The sequence below is a fragment of the Mustela nivalis genome (genome assembly GCF_964662115.1).
Source record: "Mustela nivalis genome assembly, chromosome: 8".
Lineage (NCBI taxonomy): Eukaryota > Metazoa > Chordata > Mammalia > Carnivora > Mustelidae > Mustela > Mustela nivalis.
The window spans coordinates 130,409,323-130,433,664 of record NC_139027.1 but is presented as its reverse complement, the minus strand read 5'-3'; the positions used below and the strand labels follow the sequence as shown (position 1 = coordinate 130,433,664).

General features: G+C 53.1%; 2 protein-coding genes across 3 annotated transcripts in view; both read right to left on the bottom strand.

Annotated features, from left to right (window-relative positions):
* The window catches only part of SLC12A5 (solute carrier family 12 member 5), a 35,170-nt gene extending 28,133 nt beyond the window's left edge, over positions 1–7,037 (bottom strand). The window contains exon 1 of the mRNA XM_082744732.1: positions 6,842–7,037. Coding sequence (XP_082600858.1) covers positions 6,842–6,962 — 121 coding nt within the window. The 5' untranslated portion in view covers positions 6,963–7,037. The remainder of the gene's footprint in view (positions 1–6,841) is intronic.
* Positions 7,038–11,318: 4,281 nt separating this feature from the next.
* MMP9 (matrix metallopeptidase 9) overlaps positions 11,319–24,342 on the bottom strand; it is a 36,094-nt gene continuing 23,070 nt past the window's right edge. The window contains exons 1-13 of one of the 2 annotated variants that reach the window (XM_082744738.1): positions 18,901–19,537; positions 18,178–18,410; positions 17,670–17,818; positions 17,241–17,369; positions 16,981–17,154; positions 16,561–16,734; positions 16,115–16,291; positions 15,844–15,999; positions 14,732–15,002; positions 14,468–14,607; positions 14,004–14,154; positions 13,811–13,914; positions 11,319–11,634 (exon numbers count right to left, since the gene is read on the bottom strand). In XM_082744738.1, coding sequence (XP_082600864.1) covers positions 11,516–11,634; positions 13,811–13,914; positions 14,004–14,154; positions 14,468–14,607; positions 14,732–15,002; positions 15,844–15,999; positions 16,115–16,291; positions 16,561–16,734; positions 16,981–17,154; positions 17,241–17,369; positions 17,670–17,818; positions 18,178–18,410; positions 18,901–19,038 — 2,115 coding nt within the window. In that variant the 5' untranslated portion in view covers positions 19,039–19,537 and the 3' untranslated portion in view covers positions 11,319–11,515. Of the gene's footprint in view, positions 11,635–13,810; positions 13,915–14,003; positions 14,155–14,467; positions 14,608–14,731; positions 15,003–15,843; positions 16,000–16,114; positions 16,292–16,560; positions 16,735–16,980; positions 17,155–17,240; positions 17,370–17,669; positions 17,819–18,177; positions 18,411–18,900; positions 19,538–24,342 lie in introns of those variants that run through there. The other variant, XM_082744739.1, reaches the window with a different exon arrangement.

Sequence of the window (24,342 nt, the reverse complement as noted above, 5' to 3'; positions counted from 1 at the left end):
GGTTGGAAACGGCGGTGGGCGGTGGGGGTGTTGAGGCCAGAGCCCTTAACTAAAGCACTGTGCTGCCCCCAGGGGTTCAGGATCAGTGGGCTGAACTGTCTGGCTCATCCTGTCTTAAAATGAGAAGAGTGGAACCTGAGGAGTTGCAGTGAACCCTCTCATTGTTCTTAGACTGAGTCCTAGATTTTCACCCCCAAGACAAATCCCAGGAGACCACAGACAGGGACCCTCAGACTGTAGAATGACCCTGGGAAGATGTGGTGAGGAGGAGAGAAGGCACCAGTGAGATTCCAAGGATGGCTGACTCCCCACTGGGGATGGTGCAGCCCTGAGGGAGGGCAGGCTGGTAGGAGGCTGGCCAGGGACAGAGTGGGGGAGGGAGGAATGAGGCCGCCTGTCGGTTTGGGATCAGATTTTCTCCTGGGGCGGGAGTGTCTAATCCCCTAATCCAGGATTGCTTTCTGAGGATTCCAGAGCCAGCATGCTCTCTGTGTCCCTCCCCCTCCCCTGACACCAGTCCTCCAGAAGCTTGATTGTCCTGGGACCTCTCTGGGAGAACCCCTAGAATCCAAACTTGAGCCAGTGGTGGAGACATCTCAGGAAGAAGCATCGGAGGTTTGGACCCTTTGTGTCTCTGGAATATCTAAACATCCAAGGGTGAGAGCACGGGAAATCCAAGGGGAAAGCATTTTCAGACTCACTCTTAGCCCCCAGCACTGGCCCTCTAAGTTTCAGGAGAGTTCCAGGGCTAGAGAGGATCACATCAATCATCTTATCTAATGGACAACTTTCATCTTACAGATGAAAAAGCTAAGGCCCAAAGAAGAGCAATGACAGCCTTTGGACACACAATGCCAGTGAATGGCAGGATTTGGTCTAGAATCAGTTCGCTTTATTCTAGTTAAGGACAGTTCCTCAACATATATTCCTCCAAAATTTTGTCCTGTCTCCAATAGAAGGGAGGATAGAGTCAAACCAAACTGCAGAGCCGTCTCTGATTCTTGGCTACTAAAAGGGGTACAGGGAAAGGTGTGAGATGAGCTCTTTCCCTTTTCCTGCGGCCAGGCAGGGGCAGGTGCAGGATTGAAGTGGCCCCTCGGCTTGCAACGGGGGGGTAGGCCCAGCAGATCTTCAAGGGTCCTAAAAAGCCATCCACGTGACTAGAGACCCCGTTCTGGGACATGACTTCAGAGCCACCAACAGGATCCGCCACTCAGAGTCCTTGCACACAATTATCAGTGGCTTCAGATCAGGTCAATCACAGTCTTTGGCAGCTGACTGGAAAGGGCTTTAGAGGGATCCACCAATAAGGTATCATTGTCACTGGGTTTTTTGGGCGCTGGAAGGACTTGCTAGGATGGAGAGCTAGCTATTCAGACAAGGTATAAGAAGTGGTCGTCTTGGCTTTCCCAGGGAGAAAATCTCTCTCTCTCTCTCTCTCTCTCTCTCTCACACACACACACACACACACACACACAAAGATGAGTTTGGATGGATGACAGGGGTTAAAAGGATAGCAGGTGGATAGACCGTGTTCAGGAATTTCTAAGCACTCCACTACCCACACCCTGCACCGTCACTGGCACTAGCAGTGGCATTATGGCTTTCCACTACGCTGTAGGGACAGGTAACATAGCAAAATGTGTAGCATGTTTGTCTGAGAAGTGCTGTGAAAGAAATTAAAGGCTGAGATTTTTGTTCAGCAATCTCAGATCTGGGATATTCCCCTGGAGGTATTTCCATTCATCTGTGATCCAGAGCCCTGGCCACTCAGGAACTGAGCCCACCCACATCTAGATCCCAGGGGAGTACAGGTGAAGGCAGGAGTGATTCCTCTTCCCCTGGGGACCCCATGTGCCAACCCTTGCCAGAGTTCCTATCTCACAAGACACTGGAATTCAAGATATAGTGAAGTTATCCTGTCCTCTGCCCCCAAATTCTGTGTATCCCTGGGAAAAAATAAGCTCCTCTTTCTGGGCTTCAGTATCTCCATCTGCAAAATGAAAGGGTTAGGTTGCATAAATCCAAGGGACTTCTTCCCACTCTGAAAACTTAGTGCTCTCTCCATTTATTGCAGACTAAAGCCATAGAGCCCTCCCCGAGGAGCACAAACCAAGTAAGGAGATGGCCCCAAGGGGAGACCCTCCCCCTTGGAGTCCCACCCCTTTCCTCTCAAGAAGCCTGGCCCCCATTCTGCCTTCAGACCAACCGTCTACAGTGTGGCTTTGAGAAGACACCATTGCAGGTACCTGCTGCACCGTCAGCCTGGCCTTGGCCGGTAAGATCACCAGCAAGGTGACCCTCAGCTCCGAGCTCTGAGAACACGGCTGCCAGCTTAGCATCCCAACTCCACCCAGAGCCCTAGGAAGATCTAGGGCTAGGGAAACTCTCTTATTCAAGCCACACAAGATGCAGAGCTGGAAAAGGTCCTGTTTCTGAACTCTGAATTTCACCCCCGTCCCACCATAGGCTTTTCAGAGAGAAAAAAAATTCAGGGAAGCTGCCCAAGTCTCGGGATGTGGGGACTGGAAGACTTCATAAATTATTTTTTGCCCCCCCCCTCATTTATGGGAAAATTAGAGTCCAAAGATGAAAAGATACAAATTTTCTTCATGGGATGAACTTGCAGCAGACTGGGGACTAGAACACGGCTCCCTGACCTCCAGTCCCGGGCTCCATCCACTGAAGCTGGAGCCACCTGACTTCTTTCCACAGAAGGCAGGCACAGTATTCCTGCTTACGGCTCAGTCCCCATCCATCCTTATCCGCATATTATTACCCCCGTGACCTAACACAGCCACCCCGGCTCTGTCTTCCAGGAGCCAAGGCCCTGAACTCCCTCTTTCACTCCTCTCCCCAAACTACATGCCCGTCCTCTCAGTGAACTGATGAGTCCAGCACGCAGCACACCCCACACACACAGGGCTCGCCGCAGAGCACGTCAACCACCATCGTCTCCGTGGCAACCAGGGGCTTAATTAACAGGCTGCAGCCCTGTCACCATGGCAATGGCACCCCAACAGCCCCCCATTCCTCTACAGATTCAGCCCATCTTTCCTCTTTCTCAAACTGGACCCCCTTCTCACGGCAGTCACCCCTCCACCCCCACCCCACCTGGAGAGCTGGTGCCCGCAGATCGCTCTGGTTCATTGAGAAGAGGGGAGGGGAGATGAGGGGGATGAGAGAGAGAGAGAGAGAGAGAGAGAGAGAGAGAGCAGCCCGTCACCATGGCAACTGCAGCCTCGTTCATAACCAGTTTGTTGCCATGGAGATTCCCAGGGCTCACCTTGGGCTGAGGTACTGGGCAGTGAGGTTCTGAGTCCCAGCTTGAGGAGGGGGTAACTGGAGAACACCCTGAACAGGCTGGAGATCTCCAGATCAGATATTCATACCAGTAACTCAGTGTCATTTTTCCCAGTTTACAGATAGAGAGACTGAAACATGAGGTTTGGGTATGGGGGAGGCAGAGAACTTCATCCTTCTAGACCACCAAAGAATCCTAGCATTTTTACGGCTAGCATGACCCTCAGATAGCTTCCTGTTCACCTCCTCTGGACTACAGACGAGGAGACTGAGGTTCAGACAGGGAAACCAACGTGCCCTAAGGCGACACCACAGAGCCCGAGCGAAGAGTGTGGATGGGCTATTTTGGGGTCTTGTTCCATCTCTCTGGCGAAAGTCAGCTCCTTCTCACTTGTGGGAACACATCTCAAATCCTGTTAGTCTTAATCCAGGCCCATGTTTCTTTCCAGTGTCCCGTCTTGCTCCACCAGAAACTGAGGCACAGTGGAAAACGGTATAACGGGGTACAGAAATCGCTCAGAGCGGCAACACCCAGCCCCAGGTCCACTTCTGTCCAGCCAAGTCATCACCAACCTCCCCATAGTACAGATGAGGCAACTGAGGTACAGGGTTCATGGTGGATTCAGGGCTCAGCTTCGGACTTGTCTCTTTCACCCCCATCTGTTGTCAGTTACATCCCCACTACAGTTGGTCAGTCCCCTGGCAGCAGTAGGCACTTCCAGAAGCAAACCCCATGCCCTGGGTCCAGAATTAAAGACAGTGCTCATGCACAAGTGACCTGCCAAACCTCTCCCAACCCTTCCCCACTTTCCACAGGCTGCCGTTTCTCCCCAGTGGGCCTGAGTGAGGACAGGAGGTGGAGACCACATCTCCTTGGGGCCAGAGGGCTGACACAAGAACAGCTGCAGGAAAGATATCGCCAGATTTCGGTTCCCCTAGGGTGCCCTTGTCTACTCCTCTGTGCAGTGACCTACCAAGGAGGAAGGCCTGGAGGCACCTCTCAGGACGAAAGAGGTTAAAAGTGACCGAAATCATTCTCAAGAGGAAACTTATAGGGTGCCTAGGTGGCTCAGTTGGTTGGGCGACTACCTTTGGCTCAGGTCATGATCCTGGAGTCCCGGGATCAAGTCCCACATCGGGCTCCCAGCTCCATGGGGAGTCTGCTTCTCCCTCTGACCTTCTCCTCATTCATACTCTCTCTCACTGTCTCTCTCTCAAATAAATAAATAAAATGTTTTTTTTTTTTTTTAAGAGGAAACTTACATAAACTCATGCACACAGGTACCCACCCCACAGGAATTCACACATGCCCGTCAACACACTGGAATGCAGTGACACATATAAGCACTGACCGCCCCACTGGTCATCAGAGCTCATGTGGAATGCTCCTCCCTCCAGACACACAAAGACACACGCACACTACCTCTGCCTCATTCTAGATTCACATCCAGTTAGCACACACACCTGCACACCCCCAAACTGAGAGCCATCTTTGACTTCAACAGGCAGGAGCTTGGAAATGGGAATGGGAAGATGTGTCGATCACGTAGGAAAGAAGGCAAGGGTAAGAGAGGTAGGAGCTTGCAGCCCTTCCTCTCTGGTCTGATGGACATTAAGCACCTACCAAGAGCCAGGTTGTGGGCTTGGAACTCGGAACACTAAGATAAAAGGAAATGGTCCCTGCTTTTAAGTTGGAGGAGCCATGCAAGTAAAAAACTTCCATCCACTGGGACATGTCCTCTAATGGTGCGGTGGGTGGGCAGAAGAGGAATGACAGCCTCTGCCTGGAAGCAAGGAAAAGGGAGAAAGGTTTTCAGGAGAGGTGCAATGAGCCATAAGCTACAGAGTGAGTAGGAGTTTCCCGAGCTAATGGAGGTGAGAAGGTGAACACGGACAGGTATGTCCAGGAGCAAATGAGGAAAGAGTTTGAATGACAGGCTACGGCATCGGTCTTTATCCTAAAAGCTATGGGGAGCTTGTGTGGAGGGTGGTTAGGACAGAATCTGAGGCAGGTAGACCAACCAGGAGGCTGTGGCTCTGGCCCTGACCATGTGAGAAATGATGGAGGTACTTACAGAGCGACAGTGACCAGAAGAGAGAGAAGCGAGTTAGGATTAGTTTTGGGGATGGGTCGGCCAACGCGTGAGGACCAACGAGATCCGGTGGGAAAAGAAAAGGAAGCGTTCAGAATAGCTCCTAGAGTTCTGACTTTTGAAACTCTAAGGATGGAAAGGACATTCATGAAAATAAGAAAAAATGAGAAGGGAGGCAGACAGTTTACAGGGAAATAGGAAGAATGGAAGGAGCCCAAGAAATCCAAATGGCCACGTCCAGGAGGCGGTTGGTTCAGGAGCTGGAGGCCTGAGGAAATCTAGGCCTGTTTGGTCATCTACACAACGCGGGATTTCGCCAAAGCACCCCCACCCCACCCCAAAGGGCCCCCTTCAGGGCTGTTGGTGCTTAGTTTCGCTGCAGAGTGAGCTCACCTGCGGCTCAGCAGCGACCCCTGGCGGCCCGGGGAGGCTCTTCCTCCTCCCCGTGCTGGGGCCACTCCAAGCAGGTTCGCAGCGTTTCTTCCAGACCTGAGAGGCGCAGGGTCAAGAAGGGGACTCCTGACAAGTGCCCCCTGAGGAGAAGACTGTGGATGCATCCAGGATACTGATTCTTTACTGAAAGCTAGATGGATCCTTCACCTCCCCTCTTGTGTACCCTGCCTGTAACTTCCATGGCAAGACCCAGCAATGGGTCCTCGAGGAGGCCGCCCCCAATCTAGCCTGAGCTTGCTCCACCTAACCCTTTTCTGGAGCTGGAGCAGAGGGACTTGACTGGGTCCCCACGGGTCGGGACCGGAAACCCCCACAGAATCCTGCCAAGATTTAGCTGCCCAAAAGTAACGTATCTTGCTCCCGTCTCCTCCCCGGGATCCCCAGGCGCTGTCCGCGACGTCTCTCGGGAGGCCGAGGACTGGAAGATCCTCCAGGCCCCAAAAACCTGCTGAGCCAGCACCAGACCAAGAGTCCCGGCCTCATTTTACCTCCAGCCCTTAACCCCACCCTATTCTCCTGGCTCGACCCCTTCCTCTCTGGTCCCGCCCTTTTCTGCCCCCAAACAGAGTCCTGCCTCCTCCCATTGCCTTTAGACCCACCCCTTAATCATATGGCCCTCCCCTTTCCCTGGTTTCACCTTCTTCCTTCTGGTCCCGCCCCCTACCCGAAGTGACCCCGCCCCTTAAGTGCTCTCCAGTTCAGCCCTCGTTTGACCCTAGCCCCTCCATCACAAGATCCGCCCCTTCTTCTATAGCCCCACCCCCTCCCTGTGCCCCGCCCACCTCGAATCTGGCCCCTCCCTTCACCATTTGCTGTCCAGCCTCCTTCCCTCCCGGCTAGGTCCAGCTCTCCTCCCTTCTCTAGCCCTCGGCTGAGACCCCCCACCTCCAACCCGGGCCCTGCTCCTTCCAAGAGAAGACCCGCCCACCATGGCCCCGCCTCTTCTCTCGCCCCGCCCCACTCCGGCAGGCCCCGCCCCCTGCGGCCTCTACCTTTGGCGTCTTCCCCAGAGAGGTGGCGGAGACCGGTTGCCGAATGCGGGTGGGACTCTAAGTCAGAGGTCCCGGCGGGCGCCGCGGGGGGCAGTGAGGTGACAGTGAACCTGCGGCTCATAGTGCGGAAAGGGACCGGGCAGCGGCGATACGGGCCCTGATCGCACAAGTGTCTGCAGCCTGGCTCTAGCAGACAGAAAGAGCGGATCCCCCCCCCCTCCCGTCCGCCGCCCCCCACCGGGCGCGGCGCCGCGCAGGGTCCTAGTGCCCGCTGTGCTGAGCCTCAGAACGTGACCATCTCGCTCCAAGTCCCTGAACTCTCAATTCCTGGAAGCGGCTGAGGATCCCACCTGCAGCTGAGAACTGTCCCTACACCGGAGCTCCAGTGTGTGGCTCCTGGAGCCGGCGCCCGCTTCTTCTGGGATCTCCTAAACACCTAGGTTTTATTCACTCATTCATTCATTCAACGCAGTTTGATAGCTCTCCTGTGTTTCAGGCAAAGGTACTTGGCACTAGGGACACAGCACTGACTGAGATCGACTGGCTTCCTGCCCTGGTGTGACTTAAATTCTAATGAGGAGTGAGGGGAGAAAGATTGTAAGTGAGCAAACGCAAAGACAAGATGATTGGAGATTCTGGTATATGTTAAGGATAAAAACAAAAAACAAAAATAGGGCCCAGGGATAATGACCAGGGGAAAGGATTACTTTAGAGGGTGGTCTAAGAAGATTCCTCAGAAGATGTGATACCTAAGCTGAAACGTCCCTGATGAGAAGGAGCCAGCTATGCAAAGATCTGGAGGAAGAGCTCTCTGGCAGAGAACACAGCAAGCGGAAAGGCCCTGGATGGAAAAGCAGCCTGGATTGTTCAGGGAGCAGCAAGAAGGCCAACGTGTCTGGAACAGGGTGAACCGAGGTGAGAATGATAGGAGATGAGGGAGGGGAGGAAGGCAGATCATGTGGCCTCCTGAAGGCTTCAGAGAGGAGCCATTGGAAGTTTTTGAGCAGAGGAGGGATGTGATCTAACTTCTATGTTAACAGGATCGCTCTGGCTGTTGCATGAAGTCTCCAGACCAGGGGTGGAAACAGGGAGTCTGGGGAGGTAGCTCCTGCAGAGCCCCGTGCGAGAGGTGGTAAAAGCCAGATGAGAGTGGTGGCAGCCATCCAATTCAAGGTATGTTTTGGAAAGAGAACGTACAGAACCTGTTGCTGAATCGAACATTGTGTGGGATGGAGAGAGGAGTCAAGAAGGATGCCTGGAAACGGTCGCACATTGCTGGTGAGAGCACAGATGGGAAGAACCACTTTGGAAAACTGTTCGATCCTATCTGCTCAAGCCGAACATTCATATACCTGTCTTCCCAGCAATTCCACCCCGAGGTATGTGCCCTGCCAAAGCACTTGTATGAATAAGTAAGACTTAATACATTTGAATACACAGTATCCTACTTCTACTTATGCAATTTCTCAATATATTTCTAATTGCACCATTAATTGCTGTATGAGGTATACTAGGTATATGCCCCAGAGAAATGGCTGCCCATGTTCACCAAAAGGCATTTACAAGAATGTTTATTGCAGCTTTATTCATAATAACCTCAAATGGGGAACTACCCAAATGCCCATTAACCATAAAATGAGTAAATTTTTTAAAAAATGGATAAACAGTGGGACATTTACATAGTGGAAAGCTACAGTATGAATGCACAATCTATAATTCACAAACAATATTGATGACTATCACAATGTAACCTTGAGCAGAAGCAGCCAGACATGAGACTATATACTGTAAAATATTATTTAAAGTAAAAACTAGTCAAAATCTATCTAAGCTATTAGAAATAATGGTGGAAACTCTTTAGGGTGGAGAGAGAGCGATCGCAAGGGAGCAGGAGAGGAGCTTGATCCGGATGTGGGTTACACAGTTGTGTTCATTATGTGGAAATTTATTGAAATTTACACTTATGGCATGTGGATTTGTCTTTATGTTTATTCTGTTAGAGCAATAGTTCTCAGCTAGGGCTAGTGTTTCCCAACAGGGTATACCTACCAATGTTCACGATATTTTTGATTGTCACAACTGGAGTGCGGTGTTCCTGACATCAAGTGGGGATAAGTCACATGTGCCATCTAGGCTAGCACCAGTTCAGCCTGGCCCATGAGCCAAGGGTTCCACATTACCCCTCTGCACTCCACCCCCACACACATTGGGACCCAATGTGGGGAGAGGAGGACCGATCCTGAGCGGGTCTGCCATCTCTCCATGATCCCACTGCCCCCTGGAGGAAGATATCAAACATCCCTACAACATTCCCCACCACTAGAAAAACTATCTGGCCTGAAATGTCCATAGTGTCCAGGTTGAGAAACTGTACTAGAATAAGAAGTTTAGTGCTCGCTTCGGCAGCACATATACTAAAAATAGAATAAGAAGTTTAACCGATACCTAGATTTTAGGACTGATCAGGTTCTAAGACTGATTGAGAGCAGATGATGTCATCCTTTTCGAGGTAGTGATGATTGACAAAGAAGCACATTCAGCAGATGGATGCCAAGAGTTCAGTTGGACCTGTTGGGTTGAGGACACTCTCATGCAAGTCTCCCTTGAACATAAAAGTCTGGAGCTCAGGGGAGAGGTTAAGGCTGGTCGTATAAACTGCGGAGTCTTCAGTAGAGAGATATAAAGCTGTAAGTCTAGGCAAGATCACAGGGAATGGATTCCCTGTGATTGAGCGCAAGGACATGCTATCATCTAGAGGTTGGAAAGATGAAGAATGGTATTACTGTGTCAAAGAAGCTGAGAGATGTGTGGGATGAGCCCAGATTGCTGTCACGTCTGGCTGCAGGAAGTTCATAGGTGGCTTAGAAAATAATGATTTCGGCAGTGGGGTGGGGTGGGAGTTAGGCTGGAAGTGGTTGCAGAGAGAATGGAAATTGAAGAAGTGGAGCCTATACTTTGGAGAAGTTTTACCATGGGCGGGGGTGAGAGGTAGAGAGATGGAACAGTGTCCAGAAAGAGAGAGGGGTTCAGAGGGGCTTTCAACAAGCCCTGTTAAGGAATGGGAGCACGTCCCTGGGAACGGGTCATTCCTCAGCCAAAATGGATGAGGCGGTTTGAATCCACCCAAAGGAAGCTGGGGAGGAAGTTCTCTGAGTCCCTCAAACTCCTGCTTGAGCCTGAGTCCAGAAGGCAATCAACATGCCCATCAGCTCCATTCACCTGCCTCAACCCTCTGGTCAAGTCCGTCTTGTGGGATCACATCCTTGCTCCTCACCCTGGCCTTTGGACCTTGTCTCGTCTAGTCCAGACCACCATTCCCCTCAACCATTCAAGAATCCTTCTCTGCTTGGCTTCCATCTGCTTCCTAAAACCACACACTAGAGCCATCTGTCCTTCCCCCAAACATACCCCCCCCCCGCTTTTTCTCTTCTCCCCGCCTTTGCCCCAAGAGCTGGCAGTTGAATCCCACTGCCAGCAGTCACCAGCTATAGGACTTCCGCTGAGCTGTGTAATTCTGTGTGCCTCAGTTAGCTCATCTGTAAAATGGGGGGAAAGAGTGATGGCAATAATACCCATAAGATTAGAGCAGTACCTGACTCGTGGGGTTGTATTAAGGATTAGCAGTGTTGACCCGCATAAAGCCCATGGCACAGTGTCTGGCAAGGAGTCAGTGTTGGACGAACGGTCGCCACTACCATCATGTATATCAACCACATTCCATTTATCCGCTGCCTGACCTCTGTACACTTCGGATGTTGCCATTCCTCACTCTATGAGCCATACTGCAATCAACGTCCCTGTATCTCTTATTTTATGCGCATGTATGTGAGAGGTAGCATAGGACATTTCTAGGTATAACGGTTTCTGGTAAATTACCCCCTAAGAAGACTGTTCTGCTTGAACAGAAAGAAACTCCTGCTCCCCTTTCCAGATTTAGTTCAAGTTCAGATGTCATCTTGGCTGAGAAATGTTCCCTGACTTCAACCACGACAGAATCCCATATCACATTCAGAATCACATATACGCTCCAGGATTCTAGAGAAAAGGGCCACACGCTGCATACCCTCCAAGTGTGATTCCCACCCCCACCAGACAAAACATCATGGTAACTGAGCGCGACTCTTTGGAGACTGAACCTGGAGTCTGCATTTTAAGCACGTTCTGAGGGCACGCTTATGTACCTAAAGCTGGATGACCCCAAGAGGTCCTTGAGGACAGAAACGTAGTCCAGCTCATCTCTCCTTCCCCAGTACCCAGCACAATGCCTGGCTCCACTCAGGAGCTCGATAAATGTTTGATGAATGAATAATAGGTTGGCCATTTCCCCAGCTGTAAAATAGAAGTAATCACATTATATCTTCCTAATAGGGAGAATGAATGTTAATATTTATGAAGTGCTTAGGACACTCTCTGGCACAGAGTAAGCTCTCTGTCTGTTACATGCATACACACATACATACATAAAGAAATCTCCTCCTCAAGGTTAAAGAATCCAAGTTTATTAAAAACATTCCAGCAAAAAAGGAAGGTGGAAAGAGGGGGGCCCAGCCCACCTCGACTCTTCCGTGTCCTCCAGAACAAACCCACCAGTTCGTATCCGGCAAACTGGCTCCTTCGCCGTTGGGATGGTCCCCCTAGGATCTTTTCTGCGGTGCCGAAGCAGGATGGGAAGCCCTAATCCTCGGGGCACTGCAGGAAGTCAAAGGTCACGTAGCCCACTTCGTCCACCTGGTTCGCCTCGTGCCGAGAATTCACACGCCAGTAGAAACGGTCCTGGCAGAAGTGGGCTTTCCCTGCGGGGGAAAGGCAAGTACAAGAGAGGTGATGCCAACCCTCCCACAGACACATACAGAAACAGCAGCAAGATTTTTACCATCGTCCCTCTTGCCCGTTCTAGATCTTTCCAAGCTTTTCCTAGGACACCTCCATCTCCCCCCCACACAGAGATGTCGGAGGGCAGAAAACCTCAGTGTTTGGCACCGAGCCTGGCACACAGTCAGAAAAACTACTGGGACACCTGGGTGACTCAGCTGGTTAAGTGTCTGCCTTCCACTCAGGTCATGATCCCAGGATTTAATCCCACTTGGGCTCCTTGCTCAGCCACTACCCCTGCGTGTGCTCCCTCTCTCTCTCTGATAAATAAAGAAATAAATACACATATTAAAAAATAGATCTTTAAAAAACAAAAGAAAGGAAGAAACTATCAGGATCTGATCTGCCCTCAAACCCTTCCAGCACTCCTGTGTTCCCTCTGCTCCACACCAGCCGCATCAGAACGCATCAAGGTCACTCCTAGCTTTGGGCCTCCGTGCTGGCTGTTCCCTCCGCTTGGAAGCTTCTCCGCCAGACTGTCCGAGGTCTGTCATTCGACATTCATTCATTCAGTCATTCATTTCATTGAATATTTATAATGCTCAGCACCTTTAGGGGCACTGGGGGGATGAAGCAGAGACAAAAATGCAGGCACGATCTCTGTTCTGCGAGGCTCACACTCCCATGGGATAAGAGAGATGATTAACAAGCAAACATGTAAGTAAATGAGACTGTGACAATGTAGAAAGCTATGAAGGAAATAAAAAACAGGGGGTGACTGGGTGGCTCCGTGGGTTAAGCCTCTCTGCCTTTGGCTCGGGGCATGATCTCGGGGTCCTGGGATCAAGCCCCACATCAGGCTCTCTGCTCAGCAGGGAGCCTGCTTCCCCCTCTCTCTCTCTGCCTGACTCTCTGCCTACTTGGGATCTCTCTCTGTGTCAAATAAATAAATAAAATCTTTTTTAAAAAAGAAAGAGAAAGAAAGAAATACAAGCCAGTGAATAGAATAACTCATGAGGGCCGGGGAAGTCCTGTTTGAAAATAGAGCCTAAGCGCTGAAAGCCGAAGGGGAAAAGGGAAGCAGCCCTTGGACAGTCTGGTGGAGAAGCTTCCAAGCAGAGGGAACAACTGGCGTGGAGGCCCAAAGCTAGGAGTGACCTTGATGCGTTCAAAGAGCAGCCAGAGGCCGATGCGGCTGGTGTGGAGCAGAGGGAACGCAGGAGTGCTGGAAGGGTTTGAGGGCAGATCAGATCCTGGTAGTTTCTTCCTTTCTGTTGTTTTTTAAAGATCTACTTTCTTACATATGTATTTATTTCTTTATTTATCAGAGAGAGAGAGGGAGCACGTGGGAGCACGAGCAGTGGTAGTGGCAGACAGAGGGAGAGGTAGGCTCCCTGCTGAGCAAGGAGCCCAAGGAGCCCAAATCCTGGGATCATGACCTGAGTAGAAGACAGACACTTAACCAGCTGAGGCAGCCAGGTGTCCCAGTAGTTTCTCTGACTTTGGAAGAGGTCTGGAATCGCCCCCAACACCATGGCCCTCGGCTCCTGACCACTGCCTACTCCTAGAGAATATCTTTATGGTATTCAACAAGCAGTATTGCGTGGACCAGGATATTTGCAAAGGAGATGGTGAGAAGTGAGTATTTTGGTAGTAGAGTCAAGAGAACTTGTCAACCCACCGCATGTGAGTGGTGAGGAAGAGAAAACAAGTATAATAACTCCAACTATCATCCCCATTTTACCGACGGGAAAGCTGAGGCACAGTTATGGATTGCCTTTTTTTTTTTCTTTTTATCACTGTATCTCCCGTGTCAGGATAGCACCTGGCATATTATAGGCACTTGATAAATATTGTCATATAAAGGAATGAGCCTCCAGGCAAACCATGTGTCTCCCCCCAACCCCCTACTGTGGGGGAACGAGCTTCCAGCCAGGGACGTAGGAAATCTGGGTTTTAGTTCTGGTTGTTCCCTTGTGTCCTTTTATGATCTGGGAAAGGTCCCTGCCTCTAGAGCGAACTTCATCTGTGATGGGGATTTTTTTTTTTTTTTTCTTTTCCGTCTCTCAGAATTTGACCAATCCATCAGGCCGACTAGCGTGGGAAGCGGGGCGGGGCGGGGCGGGACCGGACCCGACCGCGGTCTGCAGCCCTCACCTTGGTACTGGAAGACGTTGTGCGAGTTCAAGGGCACTCCAGGAAACTCCTGCTCCACCGAGCCGAGGCTCTTGGGATCGACCCTCTGCGCCTTCACGTCGAAACTGCAGAAGTGGGGAAGAGACCGGTGCTGAGCCGAGGGACGGCAGATGGCGCCCGGGGTCCCCCTGCCGGCGGTGGCCGTGGCTCTCACCTCCAGAAGCTCCGCCCGCTGAACAGCAGCACCTTCCCCCCGCCTTGCGGGAGGGCCCCAATGACTTGGGCCACCTCGGGGCCCAGGCCCAGCTTGTCCAGACGCCTCGGGCCTAGCACCGACGAACCTGTGTACACCCACACTTGGCGCCCTGCAGGGGAGAAGAGCCACATCGGTCTGGGGGCAGGGAGTGGACACACATTGTCCTTGGATGTCAAGAGAAAGAAGCCAGCGAGGCCTTTCTGCGCCTGACGTGCCCGCAGTCTTGGTGCCCACGGAGCCGAACCGCTCGGTAGGATCACGCAAGGGGACGGTGAAGAGCGGCTAAATGGCACCCGCCAGAAGGGGGCGCTTTTTTCTAATCCGCAGAAAATGTTCCGCGGATTTCTCTGGGTCTCTTGATCCTCCTGGATTGGCGAGGATGTAGGTGGCGGGGACCGGGGAGGAAAAAGGAGGAGACTAACCAGAGAAGAAGAAAATCTTCTTGGTGAGTGGGTCCTCGAAGACGGAGTCCAGCTTGCGGGGCAACGCAGGCCACGAGTCAGTGATAAGGAAAGGGCCCTGCACCGGGCGCCCCTTGCCCTTGGAGAATTGCCAGTACTTCCTGGGCACGAGAAAAGGGACTAGTGGGGCACTGAACTTTGAACCGAAGGCCAGTGGCCAGAGAGGGGCAGGCACGTCCCTCCTCACAGGTCCCCTCCCCCAGCCACACATCCCTGCCCCCTTACCCATCCTTGAACAAATGCAGACGGTTCCTGATCTCTGCGATGGCGTCGAAGATGTTCACTTTGCATATATCCTCTGCCGGGTGGAAAGTCACTGTAGTGGTCTCAGAAGGGCCTGCAGTGGGGGGACCTGTGGGGCCAGCTGCAGGGGGGCCTGTGGGGCCAGTAGTGGGGCGCTCTGAGGGGCGGGTAGTTGGTGGCCCGGTAGGGCAGACGGTTGGTGGAGCGGTGGGCTGGACGGTTGGAGGCCCTGGTTCGGGGTCCTGGCGAGACCCTAGAAAGAGACAGCTGTTGAGATACCCTCTACGGTGTGCACGTCGGCGCTGCTATAATATATGCGGCCCCAAACCCCACGAATGAGGCCCCTGGCACTCCTTCTCCTCACTTTGGGCGTTGGAACTGCATTCCTCCACCGCTGATAGGCTGATATTCCTCCCCCCACCACCCCGTACATTCACCTTTCATTCCAATTACGTCTGTCCAATCCCTGGGCTGTGTTGGGCTCTGACTGGGCCCTATGAACCCAAGACATGGAGGAGCTCTCCCTCCCCCTCCAGGCTAGTGGAAAAGAAGTGTGTTCTGGGCACTCAGTGCTAAAAGCTTTATAAACTCACTATGGTTCATTTGACTTTAAAAAAAAAAAAAGGCAAGTACATTCTTTAATATCTCCATTTTAAGTGAGAGAATAATACTAATGATCATAAGTGATAACAATAAAATATTCAACACTTCTATGGTGGCTACTATATGTCAGGCATTATTCTAACTCATTTAAACCTCCTAACAACCCTGTGAGGCAGATACCATTATTAGCCTCATTTCACAGGTGAGAAAAATGAGGGATGAAGTAACATCCATGGTCACCTAGCCAGGACGTGGATGGACTGGCATCTGAACCCACGTCTGTCTCAGTCTAGAGTCTGGGCTCTTTATCCCCATCTTCAAACACTGACCAGGCAGCATTTGGCCCCACTGGCTCCAGGCTTTCCCACAGATTAAGTGTTGAGGTCCCCCACTGCCCCCTCGCCTACTATTTCCCCATTCTGGGTATAGCAAGAAAACCCAGCCCTGCTCTCTGTCCCCACCCCACCCCCCATCCCGGCTCCAAGCCTCACCATACAGATACTGGATGCCCTTCACATCGTCCTCATGCAGTGGGGGTCCCTCGGTGAAGCTGTACATGGGGTACATGAGCGCTTCTGGCACCGATGAGTGATCTAAGCCCAGAGCGTGGCCAAACTCATGGGCGGCCACAAGGAACAGGCTGTATCCTGGAGGAAAGAAGTCTCTGAGATAGGAGTCCGGGGCGGACCGCCCAGCCCTGGCCATCCCAGCCCTGGCCATCCCTCCCCAAAACCACTGCTCCCACCTTTGATCCTTGCTCACCTTGGTCCGGGCAGAAGCCCCACTTCTTGTCTCTGTCGAAGTTAGAGGTGGTGGCGCACCAGAGGTGCCCATCTCCGCGGCCCTCCCTGGTGCAGGTCGAATACTCCTTGCCCAGGAAGATGAAGGGGAAGACACACGGCTCCCCCCCGGAGTTGCCCCCGGTCGCCGTGGAGTCGACTGGAGAGACAAAGGGCCTTGGGTGAGCCAGGTGAGTGGGCCCAAGACTAGGGGAGAGGCAGCAGGCTAGGCTAATAGGTGAAGACACAAGGATGCCCGGCCGGTTCGTGGACCTCAGGGCGAGGGGCTATGATGGTGGACAGGGACGCGGTGATCCTGAGGCCCAACGAAGAGGGGAGAGACAAGCCAATGGGTGGAGGAGCCACGTTTCCCGGACCAATGCGGAACTAGGGGGCGAGGCTTGAATCTGATAGGTGGGGTCCAGGTACCTCGGGTCGGGCAGAAGCCGTAGAGTTTGTCCTGGTCATAGTTAGCGGTGGTGGCGCACCAGCGGTAGCCGTCCGAGCGACCGTCAGTGGTGCAGGTGGAGTAAGATTTGCCCTCGAAGGTGAATGGAAACACGCAGGGCTTGCCGTCCCCATTGCCGTCCTGGGTGAAGAGTCCTGGAGAGACCCACGCGATGACCCGAAGGCGCCATGAGTTCATGGACCCACACACCCTCTGTGTACTCCTCCCCTCCCCTCCCCATTTCACAGATGAGAAACTGGGCCCAGAGAGTAAGAGAGTGACTTGCAGGCCGCACAGCACTAGTGGCAGAGCCGGGATTAAAACCAAGGGTTCTGGCCCCTTGAGGGTGGCGGGAGCCGCTCCCCCCCCCCCCCCCCCCCCCGCCGCGACCCCGCACTCACTCTCGCTGGGGCAGAAGCCAAACCGGCGGTCGGTGTCATAGTCCGCCGTGGTGCTGCACCAGGCCACGTTGTCGGAGCGGCCGTCCGTGGTGCAGGCAGAGTAGGAGCGGCCCTCGAAGGTGAAGGGGAAGTGGCAGGGGGCGCCATCTGAGTTTCCGAAGTAGGTCGGAACCACTGTAGGAGGAGGCGGGACAGGGTCAGGGCGCCGGGCGATGAAGAGAAGAGAAGGGGATGGGGGCCAGGGAGGCTCAGGATCTCACCGACGCCCTTGCCCAGGGACCACAACTCTTCATCGTCGAAGTGGGCGTCTCCCTGAATGCCCTGGCCGGGAGGAAAGGCGTGTGCCAGGAGCCCGTCCTTGCCATCGAAGGGATACCCATCTCCGTGCTCTGGAGAAGCAGGTGGAGAAGGGAGTTAGCCGAGTGCAGTTGTGCAGCTGGCGCGCTGCCCAAGGGCGCTGCAACGACTGTGGGCTGAGATCCGGTCTCCCAGCAGCTGTCCGAGCCTCGCGTCCCCGCGCTGTGCCGCGTCGGGCAGGAGGGGGCGCATAAGGGCCAGCGGCGGGCACAGCTGCGGGGACAAGTGAGACTAAGCCGGGTCCAGCGCCCTCTCTATTCTCTCGTGGTCCTCCCTCCTCTGTGCTGTCCCTGTCCAAGACCCTCCTGGCTTTCCCCTTCTCGCGTTCTCACCCCTAACACCAAACTGAATGACGATGTCGGCTTCGGGGCCGTACACGCGAGTGAAGGTGAGCGGCGTCACTGCGCTCCAGAGCGCGAAGGCGCGGGCGAAGGCGTCGTCGGTCACGTCGCGCGGCAAGTCTTCAGAGTAGTTTTGGATCCTGCAGGGGGAAGGCGGGAGGGCAGAGGTCAGAAGTGAGGCCGGAGCCGGTCCAGTAGCGACACCCGTGTCTCAGCGACCTCAATAAAGCACAAGGCTCCCTGCGTTCCAGGTTTTCATCTACAAAGCACTTTCAGACGCATTTTTCTCCTGGGACGCTCACAGTGGCCCGAGCAGGAGGACCCAGGACTGCGTGCGAGACCCATTTTTCTGAAGGAGAAACAGGGGCGCTGAGGTGGAGACACTTGCCCCGGGCGGCACATTTAAACCCAATGTTCGGGCTAAGGACGAGATCGCTGCCGGCGAGGGGTCTGGCCCTCCCGTCCCCCTCCTCCGCCTCCGCGGGGCCCGGCGGCGCACCAGTAAGTGATGTCCTGGTGGTGCCACTTGAGGTTGCCCTCAAAGGTCTGGAACCTGCCCAGGTCCGGAACGCCGCAGCGCGGGGTCCGCATGGCCTCCAGGGTGGTTTTGTCCAGCTCTCCAGTCTCGGGCAGAGACAGGCGCCTTTGGAGAAGCCGCAGCGCCGAACCCAGGGACTCCTCTTTGTCGTTCATCTCGCCCACGAGAGTATAGCCATAGCGAAACAGATATTCCTGGGGGGGGGGGGGGGCAGAGATAGTACAGAGCCCTGGCTTTCCTTACCCTCCCCTACCTGGATTCCATCTGTCCGGGCACTCAGGGACTAGCAACTACCCAGGACTTGGTACCCTGGATACCAGTGCTGGTGCCCACCCACTAACTCCCTTCCCTGTAGACATCCTCAGCTTCTTCCCACTCCTGGAGACCCCTGGCCCATGCCTACCTCAGGGCCCCCTAGCATTTACCACTGTGTACCCCCAACATCTGCCCACTCCAGAACCCTCCATCATGGCCCATTGCCCACCTCAGAAACCCTTACTAGCCATTTCTGCCATCACTGTCCCGAGCCTCCACAGGACCTCCGGGACCTGATCCTGGACACCTCTATTCTCCAGATATGCCCATCACCCCCAACTTGCCCCAACTTATCTCCTCTGAGCCCCCATGCCCTCCCTGCGAATCCTGGTCAGCCTTCCCCAACTCCAGATTGGGGTGTTAGCGTACCTGTGCCAGCTGCTTATCAGTGAGATTAGCTCTCCAATCTCCCGGGAAGACCACCAGGGTGGGGTGGTGTGGTCTGGGAGCCGCAGAGCAGCAGCCCAGCGCCAGGAGCACCAGGACCAGGGGCTGGCTGGGGCTCATGGTAAGCGTGGTGGTGTCTAGCTTCAAGCTGTACCCGTGGGGGCTTTAAGAAGGCGCTATTAACTGAATCAGTAACCCCGCCCCTCACTGGCAGGCGGGGGCTGACTCAGGGGATGGGGTGTGTTGGGGCGGAGGGGGCAGCCCCAGCATGAGAAGGCAAAGAAAGGGCTTACACCACCACCACCACCTCTGCCCCCCTGTCCACGGTTCCCAGTGCCGAGTCAGGCAGGACCCCAGACCCACAGGAAACCACAGGCCCATAGGGGAAGGGTTGGGTTTTGCAAACTGCAGAGCTTGTGGGAACTGAATGAAAGCCAGGGAGGGAGCTGAGCCTTGAAGGACTCCCTGAGCTCACCACCTGAAGGCCCGGAGTGGTCAGCCCAAGGGAAGGGAATGGAGGAGAACCCAGGGCGTCTTCCGGAACCCAGTGATCCCCCTTCCTGGTCAGACCCCATCCATGAGACCCTTCCCACATTGCTAGACTCTGTCCTCTTTTCTCTTCACTGGAAGCGTTTCTTGGCAGCTTCCTCTCCCTGCCCCGCCTCGGGGCAGAAAGAGTGGGCTCTGCTAGGCAGGAATTGGGGAATTCCGCCACTGCAACCCTTGTCTTCCACAGGCTGAATCTTTCAGGATAGTAAAGGGGGAAGTTTATGGCATCTGGAAGCCAGCAGACACCCTTCACGCTCCTCCTTCAGCGCCTCCGGCAAATGTCCTACCACTCGGAATCTGCTTTCTCAGCTGTGAAAAAGGGCCCTTTGTCCCTAAATTGATGTGAAGATAAAATGAGATCAAACACAGAAGATGCGGACTAAACATTGTTACAAGTCTGTCAGTAATGGCCGTGGTTTGCTTTTAATTACCTGGGCCCGAGACTGATTCCAACTTGGAATCAGGAGACCGGGGTTTTGGGTTCTAATCCGCCTTATGACCTACAACAAATGCCTTCTGATCTCTCTGGGTTTGGGACTCTTCAACAGCAAAACAGGGGTGATGGGGGGGCTGTTCGGTCCTCCAGCCCCTTCCCCACCAAGCACAAGCTCTAGCCCCAGTTTTTAGCCATATGCCTCCCTCCCTGTCCTCTTCCCCCTGCCAGCCTCTGTGGCCTCACTTGGAGAAGGCAACATAACAACCCAAGAAGCTAGATTTAAAGGGCTCACTATATGCCAGTCATTTTCTTTTTTTAAGATTTTATTTGAGGGGCACCTGGGTGGCTCAGTGGGTTAAAGCCTCTACCTTTGGCTCAGGTCATGATCCTGGGGTCCTGGGATCGAGCCCCGCATCGGGCTCTCTGCTCAGTGGGGAGCCTGCTTCCTCCTTTCTCTCTGCCTGCCTTTCTGCCTACTTGTGATCTCTCTCTGTCAAATAAATAAATAAAATCTTTTTTAAAAATATTTTATTTATTTGAGAGAGAGACCATGAGCAAGGGGAGGGGCAGAAGGAGAGGGAGATGGACAGGCAGATGCCTTGCTGAGCCTGGAACTCGTTGATGACTGGGTCCCAGGACCTGAGGCCAACTCAGACGCCAAACCCACTGAGCCACCCAGACGCCCCTGCTGGGCACTTTCTAAGCTTATCTAATAAATGAATCTGTGAGACAAAGGCATTTTGTTTCCCGTACAGGAAAATTGAAGCTCTAGAGTTCACTAATTAACGAGCATCAGCTTTGGAGTCAGCGGCTCTGGTGTTCAGTCCCTGCTCATGGCTCAACTGTGTCACCTTGGGCAAGTCACTTCACCTTGGAGCCATAATAATCAGGCATTTCTTGAGATTCACCGTGTGGAGTGCTGTGAGAACTTCCCTGTATACATCTCATTTCATCCCCACCACAATCTGGGTGGTATATTTAAGGAGTACCCATCTGGGGCGCCTGAGTGGCTCAGTGGGTTGGGGCCTCTGCCTTCGGCTCGGGTCATGATCCCAGGTCCTGGGATCGAGCCCCGCATCGGGCTCTCTGCTCCGCAAGGAGCCTGCTTCCTCCTCTCTCTCTGCCTGCCTCTCTGCCTATTTGTGATCTCTGTCTGTCAAATAAACAAATAAAATCTTTAAAAAAAAAAAAAAAGGAGTACCCATCCTCTTTTTAGAGGAGAACCCTAAGACTCAGAGCAGTCAAGGAACTTGCCTATGACCACATAGCAAGTTAATTCACAGGACCAGGACTCAAGCCTAGCGCTGCCTGGCTCTGAAGTCTTTCATCTTTATTACCATTTACAGAGAAGTCAGATGACCAGAAGGGTGGGGGAGAAGGAGCTCAGGGAGAAGAGCCCTAAAACCCAGCACCTTCTTCCCTGATCCCCGGCAACCCCCCTGCAACAAAGAACGGAAAGCAGTCTCAGACCTTTGGGGAATCAGAGGCTAGAACAGCAGACCCAGGGGACTATATTCCATATTTGAGAGTGTGAGGTCATTGAGCAGTAGCATTTTATTTCGTTTCTTTAAAAGATTTTATTTATTTGAGAGAAAGAGATAGCACGAGCAGGAGTGTAGAGTGAAGGGGCAGAGGGAGAGAGAGGGAGAAGCAAGCTCCCCATGGAGCAGGGAGCCTGCGGTGGGGGGACAAGGGGGTGCCTAGATCCCAGGACCCTGGAATCATGACCTGAGCTGAAGGCAGATACTTAACCGACTGAGCTACCAGATGTTCCGAACAATGTCATTTTACAGATGGAAATAAAGAGACCCTCCAGTCCAGGGTGTCTTCCTCTGGTGGCAGACTCAAGCTTTAGGAGAATCCATGAACTACCCCCAACTTGCCATCACTGGTACAAAATATGTCATATCTGTGTATGGAGCTCCTGTTTCTCAAATTTAACACTATTGACATTTGGGGCCAGAATAGTTCTTTGTTTTGAGGGTCTGTCCTGTGCATCATCACACGTGTATTAACCTCCCCAGCCTCTACCCACTAGGTGCCAGGAGCACCTCCCCCTGCCAGTTGTGACAACCAGAAATGTTGCCAAACATTGCCAAATGTCCTCTGGTTGGGTGGGTGGGAGGGGCAAAATCACCGCCGTTGAGAACCACTGATAGTTGTTGATTTTTTTTTGTATATAAAGGGTCCAAAACGTTTATCATAGACTCAAACCGTTGATGATGACCCTCAAATACTCGAGTATGTGTTGAGGTTTTTGTTTTTTTTTTAAGATTTTATGTATTCATTTGACAGAGATCACAAGTAAGCAGAAAGGCAGGCAGACAGAGAGGAAGGGAAGCAGGCTCCCCGCTGAGCAGAGAGCCCAATGCGGGGCTCGTTCCAAGAACCCTGAGATCATGACCCGAGCCGAAAGCAGAGGCTTTAACCCACTGAGCCACCCAGGCGCCCCATGGGTTGAGTTTTTATGGGCCAGACATTGTGCTAAGGATTTGGGAATAGAGTAGTCACCAAGATAGCCTTTGTCACCGTGTGAATGGAACTGAACCCAGTAGGGGAGAAATTGAGTGAATACGTAATTACCAGAGAGACAGACATCACAAGGGGGCAGCGTACTAACCCACTCCAGGTGCCCCCATCATGCAGATGAGGAAACTGAGGCCCAGAGTAGAGAATTTACCTCTCTCTGGTCACAGAGCAAGACAGGGACAGCATGGGTGGGACATTAAGGAATAGAAGCTCTGAGCCTGTGCTGCGGAGGCAAGTGACTCGAGTTCCAATCTCAGTGCTGGCACCATCTCGTTGTGTGATCAGGGCAACTGATATACCCTGTCTGTGCCTCAGTTTCCCCATCTGTAAAACGGGGGTAATAATAGTGCTTACTTACCTCCTGGCACTGTAAGGGTCAAATTAACAGCTACAGCAGGTGCTTGCTGCTGTTGTAATGACCATCACCTCCCAGCCAGCTGGGTCGGGGGCAGGAAGAGAGCACCCAGCCAGGAACCTCTGGCTTGACTCCTGCAGTCAATCCAAACAAGAACTCTCCTTTCCTCACCCCCTCCCAACTTCCTCCTTTACCCCCTGGCTCCCCAACCCCCGCATCAAGAGGAACTTGGGAGAGCGCCCTTTCAACACAGCAATGGCAGGAAGTGGTTCTGGTTACCACATCCCCTTCCCCACTTCCCTCAGCCCCTCCTCCCAACACCGCAGGTTTAGCCAAGGCAATGGGAGAGGAGGCAGAGAACAGGATATTCCTCCAGGTGGGTACCCCTTGACCCTGACCCCGGAGTCCTAGCTCAGATTCTAAATCCCTTTCCCAGGAGGAGGTCCAATAAAATGGGGAGGGGGCTGGTCCTGGAGCCCTGAGTCACCAGCCGGATGACACAGCCCTGCAGGCTGTTGTTAGTAACACCAGGCCCCCAGACTGGGGTCAGCCTCACGAGGTGAGGAACCTCTCTCCCTATGTAGGATGGGGAATTCCAAGCCTGTTCCTCCTGAACCTGGCAGAGAGGGGAGGGGCCCCTAGGCCCAAGATGCCCCAGCAGGAAACTGGAAAGACACTTGTTGTCTGTGATGAAGCGGAAAGGTGTGTATAGGGCAAGACACAGCCCCAGGGAAGAGCATCACCTAAGTCCCCACCCCCACCCACAAACGCACCTACCATCCGTAGCCCCGGGGTGGTGGCAATCACCTGTGGACTCTTACAGGCCTTAGTAATAATGTCTTGCCTCCCATTTATCTCTGTTGAGCTACTTCAAAAGGAAGCCAGATAGTAGAGGCTTTGGAATCCGAACTCCTGGGTTCAAATTGCAGCTCCTACTACATTTGACGGTGTGAGCTTAGGCAAGTCACTTTTCCTCTCTGTGCCTCCATGGCCTCATCTGTAGAATGGGGGAGAACAGTCCTCACTCAAAGGCTCTGCTGAGCATTAAATGATATTATACATTCCAAGTTTTTAGCACACAGTAGGTATACATACCAAATATATATATATATATCGGCTGTCCTGTTGCCGTTACTCTAATGCTCTCTCCTTTATGAATTAGGATTCACTATCCTCTTTCACTGATGAAGAATCTGTGAGGCCCAGGGAGTTGCCCAAGTCCACACAACTAGCCAGGGGTGGGCCTGGGATTCTACCTAGACCTGACACCAGCGCCCTGTTCTTTCCACCACATTGGGCATGGGTGGCTAGCCACGCTGGTGCCCAACGGTCCCGACAATCACTGCACAGTCGCTGCACCCTTTAAGTGACATATTTTATCATGTCTGAGCCGCACCGAATCCAGAACTTAACATTGTATTTGAAGCTGAGCTTTCAGGGGCGGCAGAGACAGTAGCCATTTTCAAGCCGACAGACCAGAGACGTGCTTCAGGTTGTTCACTGTTACACAGCGGGTAAGTGACCACGTTCCTGCGCAAGCCTCTGACTCCAAATC